Source organism: Trachypithecus francoisi, unplaced genomic scaffold (assembly GCF_009764315.1).
Source record: "Trachypithecus francoisi isolate TF-2019V2 unplaced genomic scaffold, Tfra_2.0 Lachesis_group16, whole genome shotgun sequence".
NCBI lineage: Eukaryota > Metazoa > Chordata > Mammalia > Primates > Cercopithecidae > Trachypithecus > Trachypithecus francoisi.
Window position 1 is genome coordinate 5,075,353 of NW_022681461.1, and position 13,121 is coordinate 5,088,473.

Consider the following 13,121-nt stretch of genomic DNA (forward strand, 5'->3'; position numbering starts at 1 on the left):
TTTTTCTAAGAGTGTTGTAGTCTTACCTCTTACATTTAGAGCAAAGGTCTAAATATAAGATATATTAGATCTTTGATCCATTTTGAGCTAATGTTTGTATTTGGTGAAAGGCAGGGATTCAGCTTCACTTTTTTGCTGGTGTTGTCCCAGCACCAGTTGTTGAAGATTGTTCTTTCTTCCACTGAATGGTCTTGATACCTTTCTTGAAAATCAGTTGTTCATAGATGTATGCCCGACTTTCAATGTTCCACTGGCCTATATGTCTATCCTTATACTAGTATCACACTGACAAAAGCTGATTATCGTGTCTTTATAGTGAGCTTTTTGAAATCTGGAAGTGTGAGATCTCCAACTTTGTTCTTTTTTCTCAAGATTGTTTTGGTTATTTGGGATCCCCATAGTTCCATATGAATTTAAGGATCAGCTTTTCCATTTCTGCAAAAAAATGGCCATGGACATTTTGATAGGGTGTAGTGCTTTTGATAACCCGAAAGAAACTCATATGTGTATTTTTGTTCAGAGGAGGAACTGGGTAGGTGGGATTAGCCTATTGCAAGTACCCAAATGAGAGATGGGTAGGGCCTGAATTGGGCTGAGTTAGTGGTCGGGGAAAGAAGGGGACTAATGTGAGAGGCTCATTTGGGGGTGGAACTTGGGGACAGTGGCTCAGATGGAGGAAAGTTATCTGGAATGACACCTGGGTTGGAAGAAAAACATCCCCCCTAATATTCTCCTCAGCTTTCTAATGATCTGCTTAGCTGATACACTTATCCACATATCTGCAATCTTGTATGTAGGAAAATGAATATATGCACTGCATCATGCACTTTGTTTATTTATTTATTTAGAGACAGAGTCTTGCTCTGTCGCCCAGGCTGGAGTGCAGTGGAATGATCTTGGCTCACTGCAACCTTCACCTCCTGGGTTCAAGTGATTCTCATGCCTCAGCTTTCGGAGTAGCTGGAACTTCAGGTATGTGGCACCACACTCGGCTAATTTTTGTATTTTTAGAGGAGACGGGGTTTCACCACGTTGCCCAGGCTGGTCTCAAACTCTTGGTCTCAAGTGATCCACCCACCTCAGCCTCCCAAAGTGCTGGGATTACAGGCATGAGCCACCGCCCCCAGACAGTATTATACACTTTAAAAGGGTGAATATTATAGTATGTGAATCGTATTTCAATAGCATAACAAACCATAAAAGCGATAGCTCAGTGTCTCACTGAGAAGCACCATGGAAGCATGCCGTCTGGTTTCACCTATTCCCATGTGCATGTCAAGGGTGGGCCGTGAGCTTGTCATCAGTGCTAGCTCAGCTCTCTGGTCACATGATGGAACTGGATTGGCTGGCGGCTTGGGAAGTTTGGTGTGGCCATACAATTTGCATTGGTCAGTATAATTAGACACTTTTAGAGTTCAAGTGTGATTTGTAACCTCACATTCCCGCTATCACAGTGATCAGGACAGCCTACTTATAGATGAATCCTGAGTGAATATGATGAGCTGAGCCCCTGTGTCCCCACATTAGACACAAAGTATAAATGAAAAATAACTGAGATTTGGGGATTGTTTGTTGCTGTTGTATAATTTAATCTATCCTGATGGATACAAAATGGAAGCGCAGTTCAGCCCCAAGTTACCATGAGGAGTTCACTCTTAGAGCCTAAGTGAAGGGGCTGAGAGGAGAGCCTGTGAAAAGCATTTGAGCATTTCTTGTCTATATGACATTTTTACCCTACACATGAATGCACGTAGAATTCTACTCTTGTGTGGTTAGAGCAGTCTGACTTCACATTGTGTTTACTTCCATTCACAGTTGCTGGTAACCACATAAGAAATTTAAATTTGGGCTTTTGTTTTCTTCTAGGAAAGAAAGGACACTGTTTGGTAAAGGGCATAACCATGTACAACAAAGCTGTGTGGTCCCCTGAGCCCTGCACTACCTGCCTCTGCTCAGATGGAAGAGTGCTTTGTGATGAAACCATGTGCCATCCCCAGAGGTGCCCCCAAACAGTTATACCTGAAGGGGAATGCTGCCCTGTCTGCTCTGCTACTGGTATAGAGATTTAGCTAAGCAAAATATCAGTGTGTGATTGATCTTTAACTTCCATTTTTTTTTGTTACTAATTTTAGATTAAAATTGTGACACATTAGTCATCTGAGTACTTAAAATATTGGCAGAATGTTGATTAACATAGAAAATATCTGGGAAAATGCATGGTAGGGGATATAAATAATAGACTGTGGCTTTATAGTTCTAGCTCTATCAGATTCAGTAAACTTGGATGAGATTACATTCCACATTTTACTCTCAGCTTTAGAGATACGGTAACAGAATTTCTCCGGTAACAGAATTTCTACAACTAACAGATCCTGAATTCTTTCTTACTGAGTTAAGGGCTCTGCTTTGGTCTAGGTGTGCATTATCCCACTTAATCCAACCCAACATGGCTTTATCACCTTGAAGTCAGGGTAAACAAAGGAAGAGTGATTTGCATCTAAAGAGAATAAAGCCCCAACCCTCTGGCTATACCCAGCCATTCAAAGGCAGCGCAGGAACCCACATCACTGCTTGGATAATCCCAGGAAAATGCAGAAGTGTAGCCTGAAGCATGATTTTCTCATGTGGCCGTTCTGTGTGCAGGAGATCACAGCACGGGTTTTGTTGGCTGCTCATGGACCCCTTCTCCAATGAGGCTCATACCTGACTGAATGAAGGAACCTTCCCGGGAGGCCCAGTCTCCTCTGAGAAAAGCCTAACCAACACCTTATGAAAATAAGCAGATAAATACTTGTTAAATACTTGGCTGGGAAGGGATAGGGACATCTTGTCTATAACCGAGGTAGATTGCTCCCATGCGCACAGATGATCACAGGGTAGGTGTCTACAAAAGTCTCCTGCCAGGAAAAACTTTTGACTATTTAGAAATTGTGTTTTGCTTTATACTACCAAATATTTCACTAACGTTTAAAAAGAGTTAGGAAAAAAGTGTTCAATGAAATGGATTCCTTGGAGTGAAATAAATACAAGGTTTACAAAGTAAGAGTCACAAATTCTCAGACATTTTTTCAAAAGACTTGGAGTATTCTTGAAATGTAGTTATTTTGGAAAAATAAACTTGGATATACAGGAAGGATTTTAAGTGTTTCAATATGATAGCTTTAGTTTCCTTTTACTAACTTTTTCCTATTCTCCTTCTGCATGTTTTGCTAGAGATGTGAAAAAACTCACAGACTTTATAATACATACTGAATTGATATCTCAAGTAATTTCTCCAAATAATTATATTTCCTGAGTTCTTTTCGGGAGTAGTTTATATATAGTATTAAATAAGAGTAGGCAGATGATTAAGTAAATTTATAAATCTTGATGAAAGAAAATGTATGCACTCTGGCTGGGTACAGTAGTTCACACCTGTAATCCCAGCACTTGGGGAGGCTGAGGCGGGAGGATCACGATGGGTCAGGTGTTCAAGACCAGCCTAGTCAACACGGTGAAACCCCATCTCTACTAAAAATACAAAAATTAGCCTGGCATAGTGGCAGGGTGCCTGTAATCCCAGCTTACTTGGGAGGTTGAGGCAGGAGAATCGCTTGAACCCGGGAGGCAGAGGGTGAAGTGAGCCGAGATCATGCCACTGCATTCCAGCCTGGGCGACAGAGCAAGACTCTGTCTCAGGGGAAAAAAAAAAAAAAAAAATTATGCACTGTGAAATCAGTTCTTCCTAGAACTGTTTACTCAGAGAGTGAATTTTAATCTAGTCTTTGTCTTGTCTTCCCCACTTTCTGCCAAAGATTTAACAGCTGAATATAAATGTAGATTCACTGTCTACTATCATTTATTCTACTCCCACCATCATGGAAGGATAAACAGCACTCCTGTGCATATATCTAAGTTAAAGCAACATCACTTAAGTCCAGAATGTCATTTGTAAGTCTCAGGTAGTAAAAATGATTTAAGTATAGAATCTGGGAGAGAGAAGGAGGAAAACTTTCTCTCTATAATTCTGAATTTCAGAGGATGACGCTAGGATGCCAGGGACAAAAATAATGACAAATCTATAACAAAAGTTGGTTTCACTGCTATAAGCAAGTAAAATATATACCTGTTTCACTTTTTTAATGTCTGGTAAACAGTCTACAAATTCTCACATTAGCAATAGCCCTAGTGAACAGAACAGTATCTATTATAAAGGTATCACATCTGATTATAACACAATCTCACAACAGGATTGCTTACCATTTTGCCTCATGTGGCAATATTATTCCCTCCTTAGTCACCAGGTAGCATGATATGTTAGCAAAAATAAGCATTAAGTTATTTAATATAAAAATTAGTATTAAGGCCCACAGGTGAAAAAAATGTAAGAGATCTTACAAAATAGAAATAAAGTGACTATTAAAACTTTTTAAGCAAAAATTTCAAGGTGCATTTCATCTTTAAATTGCACTCAAATACTCGGAGGGAATAATATTTACTAATCTAATTTTTGTTATGATTTTTTCTTTTATTAATATCATCAACTTATCTCTGCTACCTCATCCTTGCGTGGTCATTAAGTCTCCTATTCTCTACTCAGTGGTATAGCATTAAATGATAGAAATGAATTTTCTGGTGATTCTTCAGAACAAAGAGAACCTTCCAATTTACTTCATAAGCAACTGCCACCTCCTCAGGTGGGAATGGACCAAATAGTAAGAAAAGCAGCACTTCAATCTGAGGAGGATGAAGCAATGAAAGAAGATACAGAGCAAAAGAGAGAGCCCCCTGAATCTAGAAATCAGAGGCAGCTTTACAGTGAGGAGGACAGCAGAGGAGGAGACGGAAAGCAGAGGCCTGGAGAGGAGAGGAGGCTGGCACACCAGCAGCAACGCCAAGGAAGGGAGGAGGAGGATGAGGAGGAGGGTGAGGAGGATGAGGAGGATGAGGAGGATGAGGAAGACGAGGAGGACCCGGTAAGAGGAGATACGTTCCGAATGCCCTCTCGATCCCCACTTCCTGCTCCTCCCAGAGGCACACTGCGCCTGCCAAGTGGGTGCTCTCTGTCCTACAGGACCATCAGCTGCATCAACGCCATGCTCACCCAGATACCACCACTAACAGCACCACAGATAACAAGTCTGGAGCTCACTGGTAAGAGATGTTGACTTCTGCTTTATTTTGTGCTTTAAAAGTAAATGACTCTTAGCAGCTGGGCACAGTGGCTCATGCCTGTAATCTCAGCACTTTGAGAGGCTGAGGTGGCCAGACCACCTGAGGTCAAGGGTTCGAGACCAGCCTGGACAATATGGTGAAACCCCATCTCTACAAAAATACAAAAATTAGCCGGGTGTGGTAGGGCATGCATGTAATCCCAGCTCCTCAGAAGGTTGAGGCAGGAGAATCATTTGAATCCAGGAGGTGGAGGTTGCAGTGAGCTGAGATTAAGCCACTGTACTCTAGCCTGGGCAATTGAGCGAGACTCCATCTCAAAAAAAAAAAAAAAAAAGTAAATGACTCTTAGGCATGTGCAGTTATATACACCTGTAGTCCCAGCTACTCAGGAGGTTGAGGTGGGGGAATGGCTTCAGCACAGTAGTTTGAGACCAGTCTAGGCAACAGAGTGAGACCCTGTCTCTTAAAAAAAAAAAAAAAAAAAAAAAAAAAAGAACGATTCTCATTGCTCTATGAAGATTATATTTTAATTTCATCCTAAAAATTGATCCTGAATAGACTAATTTCATAATCTTCAAATAAATAAACTTTGCAGAAGAGATAGCTATTTACTGCAGAATAGCAGTCAGGTATAAAGCAAACTCCTCCAAATCCAGTGATGATTTCCTGCTGATGTTTCTTAAAAATCAGCTTTAATGAGGTATAGTTTATATGTAGTAAAACTTATTTTTAGTACATAAGTTCTGAGTTTCGATAAATGCACATAGTCATGTAACCACCACCAAAAGTAAGATATAGGACGTTCTATCACTCCCCAAAATTCCTTGTTTCCCCCTCCACCAGTCACTGGCCACCACAGAACACTGATGTGTTTTGCCTTTTCCAGAGTGTCACATAAATGGAATCATACAATACATAGCCCTTTCAGTCTGGTTTCTAATGTTTTCGAGAGCCACGTATTTTGTTTTGTGTATCAGTAGTTCATTCCTCTCTTCTGCCAAGTAGTGTTCCATCATGTGGATGGGCCATGGTTTCCTACCAGGTATACGTCATCTGAGTTGTTTCCAGTTTGGGGTGATTATATATAACGTTGCTATAAACATCCACGTACAAATGTTTGTGTGGACCTAAGTCTTCATTTCTCTAGGGCAATGCCCAGGAGTGGGACTGCTGATATGGTAAATACATGTTTAAGTTTATAAGAAACTGCCCGACAGTTCTCTAAGGTGGCTGTTCCTTTACCACCTGCATGCTGGGGAGCTCCTGCCTCTCTGCAGCCTGCCAGGACTTGATACTGTCAGTTGCTTTTTCCCCTCGTTTTTGACATTCTAGTGGGAACGTGGTCATCTAGACCTTTTGCCCATGTTTCCATCGGACCACCAGGGAGGGCTCTGAGTAGAAGAATAGCAGGACCAGGTGTGAGAGGCTGGCTGGTGGGGACACTTTGGGTGCTGGGAGCAGCAGGAGCCTTCGTCTGGGTAATGAGGCCCCTATGGCAGGGGTGGCTCTGGAGATGCTGGGGTGAGGGGAGCTGAAAAGGTCAACACATTTGTGCAGGGATGGCCATTTGTGACAGCACACTGCCAGTGTCAAACATAACAGAAGCTTCCGTGGCCTTTCTGACAAAGGATTTCATTCTACTTTTATATGATCACCTAAGGAATTCCTCTCATGTTCAGCAAAGCCCCTTCCTCCTGTGGCCTGTGCCCCAGGTATGCTCTGCCCTAAGAAAACCCAATCTGTGAAAGTCTGAAGTCTTGGAAAAGATAAATGACCCACACTGAGCTACACTGTTACGGTTTTATAAGAAGGTCACCATGTGACTTTTATGGTATGTACTATTGGTATGCTCACTTTCTGGGTTTAAAAATCGACTACTAAACTTAACTAAATGTTAAAACAAAAACCCATAAAATTAGGGCATATAGGAACCTTTGCAGATTGAAGCCGTAGAGGCATAACATTAGATCTGAGAGAGTCTTGGAGATGATCTCCACCAGCTTCGTATGCAGAGATGGAGACAGGCTCAGAGGAGGTGAGTGATTTGCATGAGCATTCATGGACAAAAACAGAGGCATGCTTCTAGTCCAAGAAAATGGCTATGGGAGAATATGAAGAATAAAAATCAGTTTCTGTATAATCTTCCACACCTTTGTTGTAAATGTACAATGTTACCAGTACTCTCCAGCAGACCATATTCTGGCTGTGTTAAGCACTTTCATCTAAATCATGATATACTTACAGCCTGATGAATCCTTAGAGAGTAAATGTCAACTATGTTAAACCATCTATTTCCAGCCTGTTACTTTTCTGAACATACTTTGGTTAGATAATATATATTCTGTCATTGTTCTGAATATTGCTTTCTCCTCCAGACAAAGCTCTCTCTTGATATCTATGCACACACGCCCATACATGTGTGTACATGTATGTATATGCACACATGCCTAAAACATAACCGCTGTATGTCCTAGGCAATTCCATCGCCTCCATCCCAGATGAAGCATTTAATGGATTACCAAATTTGGAAAGGCTTGATCTGAGCAAAAATAATATCACTTCTTCAGGCATAGGTCCAAAAGCATTCAAGGTAAATACATGCTCTGATTTGTCTATTTGGACGAATGGCTTCACTATGACTTGCATTGGTTGGAGATGGGGAAGGGAGGAAAAGGAAAATGCTTCTAATTGGTAGTTTTCTTCTAAGAAAGTTTCCTCTCTGATGTTCCTAAACTGCATTCAAGTTTTCTCTTGAATATAGTTTATTATTTTACATACTTTTAGCTTTGCCATAAGGGCGCCAACAATAGCATCAGTGACAAAACTGATGATTTTAATTTATGGAGTAGTTTCTCCCCAAGTAACTGAAAACATGCTAAAATCTGGTCTGTTAGCATATGAAGTATTTTCTGGAAATAAATTGAGCCTATCTGGAAACTCTTATTAACATTTTTCAGGCCAGCAAGACACGGCTTCCTTTTTTTTTGTTTTATTTTGTGCAATGAACAAAACCTGACGGACGATACTTTGGCAGAAGGGGGTTCTGGAAAAACAGATAGGCTCAGATAAAAATTAGGGATAGCTTGGAAAAGAAGAGGGAAAGAGAGAGAGCAGGAAACAGCATAGAATAAACCTTTGAAAGATACAGATTGAACTAATTACATATATATATATAAAACGGGCCGGGCGCGGTGGCTCATACTTGTAATCCCAGCACTTTGGGAGGCTGAGATGGGCGGATCACGAGGTCAGGAGTTTGAGACCAGCCTGGCCAACATGGTGAAACCCCATCTCTACTAAAAATACAAAATTTAGCTGAGTGTGATGACATGCGCCTGTAGTCCCAGCTACTCGGGATTCTGAGGCAGGAGAATTGCTTGAATTCGAGAGGCAGAGGTTGCAGTGAGCCAAGATCGCGCCATTGTACTCCAGCCTGGGCGACAGAGGCAGACCCTGTCTCAAAAAACAAGAAGGAGGAAAGAAGACAGAATTCAAGGAATTTAAGAGTTAAGAGAGAAGGGGTTTATGTCTGTAAACAAAAAACAAAAACAAAAAACCTCATAAATGTGTGTGTTTGAAAAGCCATAAATAAAGCACATTATATTCCACTAAGTGAAACTGTTACTCCCTTGGGCGGTCTTCTGGGTCTTCCACCCACTCTTCAGACAAATCACTGGCCTCTTATATTCTCAGTTCCTGTTTCTTATCTGGAGTCTAGGCTGGCAGATAAGAGGGTTCCACATTCTCATCCTAGATCTACTTCATGCTATCCATCCTTCTCCTAGAAAATGGCTAGCATTAGGGGGTCCTTTCCCTGTATTTGACCAAGAGAAAAACATTGTAGGAGATTACCTCCTTTTCTTGCTTTGGAATTCTCTGTCCCATTCCGAAACTGTTGAAATTTGAATATGATCACTGATGAGGTGAATCATTCCATGGGACTTTACTAAAACCTACCCAACCACAGTTCCCCACTTTTGGTGGTAGAGGCTAGGTTTGACCAACGAACACACAACTACAAATGTGAAAAGATACTTTTCCAGACAGTCAACTGGATGCCATACAGGAATAGCTTATAATATCTGTAGTCCTTAGTTTGGAAAATTTCCACAGTAATTAGTGTCATTTTATGACCTTTCTGGAGTAGATAAAAAACTGAGGTTTACAAGTATGTTAAAAGGATTGATTGCTATCTTAACTGTTAGCATCCATGACAGCTTCAGATTACTGCATGATTTCATGAAATTTCTGTGTATTGCTGAAAAGGCAGAAACCTAAGATCTAGCAAGAATGAGCAATCCAGTAGTTATGGCAGCTTTCTCTCACTTTCTAAAAAGCTGCAATATAAACATGGTGAGTAAGCTACAAAATAATCAAATGTAGTCTGTTGAAAATCCCTGAGAATCAATGCTATTACCAGGATCAATATCAACCTGGCAGGGGGAATATGGGGTTTGTTTGCTGTGTGGCCTGGATATTACTGTCTAAGCCTAAGGAAGGATCGCTTGTGAGACTTTCAGTCAGTGCTTCAAAACGACTCTTATGTGAAATGTGACTGCACAGCTGTGACTAGATAAAAAAGTAACTTTGAGATTTGCTTTTTAAGCTTCTGAAGAAGTTAACGCGTTTGAATATGGATGGAAATAATTTGATACAGATTCCTTCAGAATTGCCATCTACATTAGAAGAACTTAAAATCAATGAGAACAATCTTCAGGCTATTGATAAAGAAAGTTTATCAGGTATTTAATATTTGTTTTTCAATGATATGCTTCCTTATAATCTTTCTTATATAGTGGTGTAGAAATTTTATTTACAGTATCGCCAAATGAATAAATAGTAAATATTTTTAGGTCACTTAACCATTTGAGTTGATAAAACTTCTTTTAACTATTAACTGGCAAAACGTAAAATGAATTTTAAACTACCTGTTATCTTTGTACCTTACCCATGAATAACATTGTTTCTCAATGATTCCAGGTTCTTATTATTCACAAGACAATAAATTTACTACAAATCCAAAATATCCGAAGAATTATACTACATATGCCCCACAACGCCATGCATTTTGCGTTCTGGATCGACAATTTTGTCGGTTCTTCGAAGTGACTAACCAGTGCCATGGCTTGTTGACTGGATCTCCTTTATCCCACTGATGGTCAATACACCCCACCCACAACTCTTGCTGCCTCCATACAACTTGCTATTTTCATTTATCATGGGTTGGAACCTAAAGACAAAACTAAGCACATGGGAATTATGCATGAAATATGAATAAACGGGCACTGCATATGAGGCTGAGAAGCTGTCCTACAAAGAAAGCACATGTTCTTCATGGTATTAACTTTGGCTTTGGCAATTTTGTGCCTGAGAGGGCTTGGGCCGGAACTTCTGTACTCATATGTCACTGAAGTCCTGCTAACTCCACACCCCACAGCATGTGGATGCACGGCTCCCACTGTGGCCTAGCTTTCTGATAGCCTTTAGCGAGGGTGCCCTACATTCTGTGCACTTGACATTGCTGGCACTGGCTCCTCTTCTGCTTATTTCTGGACTGTGCTAGATAGCTGAAGATATCATATGTGACTCTGTATAAAAGAGGTTTTATCACATTTTACTTTTCATGAATTCTAGCTAATGCCTTTGATTATACTATGTACTTTTTTGAGACAAGGACTGCCTACCTTTTCTTTTTATCTTCCTAATAGTCTAGTATAGCTCTTGAGGTCAGTGCTCAACACTGTCTGTTTACTTGCTTTGAAACATATTATGTTTTTATTCATTAAGTTATTTATTAAACAAAGCCTTTAAAGGATTGAAACAATCCAATTGTTTCCTGTAGCTCCCAAAACACTTCACAGGAACAAAATACTTCTGGTATTGAGAAAAGAACAATAATAATGAGAATTTCCAAATCTGAGGATTAGTTATGGAAATACTCAATTTCCAGATGGATTTCAGGACACACAGAAAAACATTAATAAACACAAATTTCAATGGAGATTGCCAAATGGGAAAGACATTAGAAAATTCAATTGCTAACTGCTGAAGACCAAAGGGTGTCAGCAATCTAGAACAACTGTACTAACAGGCTGTATATGAGCTACAAGTCAGTCACATTTCTAGTTGGGTTATCAAAATGAGGTGTTATAAAACATGCACTCCTGATTGTGAAGGTGCTTTCACACACCCCTGGAACTGTCTTAAAGAGTACTCTTCTCCCGCACTCACAAATGCTTCTAGATTCCCAGAGTGTTGACAGGAAGCCAGGGTGAGCGGGCTGTCTGCTTGCCTTTCTTAGCCCGCCTTTCTCCACAGTCCGAGCACCTGAGGAGCCTCGGCCCCATGCTGGCAGTGCTTTCTGTCCTCCGGCCCAGATACCCCTGCTGCACTCCCTGGGTGGGCTCAGTTCTAAGAGCTCCTGCTGTGCTGCTCCCTCGGGTGCTGGGCTCCCCCTGGCTGGGAGTCCTGATGCTGTGGACGGTCAGGCTGGCTGCCAGGAATGCTATGAGGCCACCCTGCTTCTGTGTGGAAGCAGGTGACCCACTGCTCTCCTGTCATCTCTCTTGGGGTGGCTCCTCACTCATGATCTTTCAGATTATAGCTCCAGAGACGGGGAAGGAGGGCACGCCAGGGAGAGAAAACAGCACAAAGGTGCAAATAAATGAGACAATTTGGGATACTGTGGGACCTGCAAGCAGGCACAGTGAAGGTGAAGGGCAGGCAATGAGCAACAGCAGGGGCTGCACACACCTTGCTGGAGGGCAGGGAATCTACCTGCAGGAGGAGCAGAGTCCACCTGAGATGTGCACATGTGGTATGGAGAAAGGGAAGGACTTAAAATTGAGAGAGAGGTGTGAAAGGTGGAGGGAGGGACAGCAGAGGAAAACCAGGCATGCTTTAAAAGCATTTTTGTTGTCACTAATGACTGAAACAACCAAACTAGGAGCCCTGGAGGTTGCTCCAGTGGATGACCATGTGATGCTGCCTGCCAGGAACATCGAGGCACCTGCCATGTCCACAACCTGTCATGGTACCACCCACCATGGAAGACTTCCTGTTTCCTGTCCATGAATCCTTTCAACATCTACCTCAAGTCTCACCTACAAGAAACACTCTCTAGCACCATCCTATTTCCTGTTACCTCCTATTTCCTATATATACCAGAGAATAACTGCAAACGAAAACACAGTGTCCTGAATTTGTACTGTTTCTCTCTTTTTCTCTCAGTCATGTAATGGCCATTAGTTCATTTCTGTTATCTATTTTTCAAAGAAAAACTTCCACTGCATTTCAAAACTCCACCTATTTACTAGAAAAAGACGTCAGATTCTCAGTACCTTTAGTTTTGGAAATGAAAGTGAATATGAGGAAATACAACCACTTATCACAATTTACTGGCTGGCCTGGCTACTTCCTGTTGCTCAGCACTTCCATTAATCCTAAGCACCACCACCAGCTTAACCTTTGTAAAATGTGGCCCTTGTCCTGCCGTCCCCATCTTGCTGCCTTGAGAATGAGAGCCAGACGTTGTTGTCCAGGGTGCAAAGGCCCTCCCAGAATTAGCTGGGTGTGGTGGTGGGTGCCTGCAATCAGCTACTCGGGAGACTGAGGCAGAAGAATCGCTTGAACCTGGGAGACGGAGGTTGCAGTGAGCCAAGACCATGCTATTGCACTCCAGCTTGGGCGACAGAGCGACACTCTGTCTCTAAATAAATTAAAATAAAATAAAAAAAGGCCCTCCCAGTACACTTCTCTCTGAGCACCAACCTTCACCCCACTGTGCACAGCCACTCCAGGGCTAGTCTCCTCTCCCCCTGAACAAACCCACATGGTCTTTCACCTACATGTGCTCAGCTGGCTATTTCAGCCTGGAAGTTCCTCCTACTTCTATCTAAATCTTTCTGTCTGTAGGAGACTGACACTTTCATACCACTCACATCTACACTGTTTTTTCTTCTTATAAT

The 13,121-nt window shown here is 41.6% G+C and overlaps 2 protein-coding genes across 6 annotated transcripts in view; one reads left to right on the forward strand and one right to left on the reverse strand.

The window, feature by feature from the left end:
• CENPP (centromere protein P) overlaps positions 1–13,121 on the reverse strand; it is a 286,574-nt gene that overhangs the window by 87,254 nt on the left and 186,199 nt on the right. The window lies entirely within an intron of this gene.
• ECM2 (extracellular matrix protein 2) overlaps positions 1–13,121 on the forward strand; it is a 44,357-nt gene that overhangs the window by 18,310 nt on the left and 12,926 nt on the right. For 2 of the 4 annotated variants that reach the window (XM_033236771.1, XM_033236770.1), the window contains 4 exons: positions 1,867–2,055; positions 4,561–5,133; positions 7,629–7,744; positions 9,761–9,896. In XM_033236771.1, the coding sequence (XP_033092662.1) occupies positions 1,867–2,055; positions 4,561–5,133; positions 7,629–7,744; positions 9,761–9,896 (1,014 nt within the window). The remainder of the gene's footprint in view (positions 1–1,866; positions 2,056–4,560; positions 5,134–7,628; positions 7,745–9,760; positions 9,897–13,121) is intronic. The other 2 variants (XM_033236772.1, XM_033236773.1) reach the window with 1 other exon arrangement.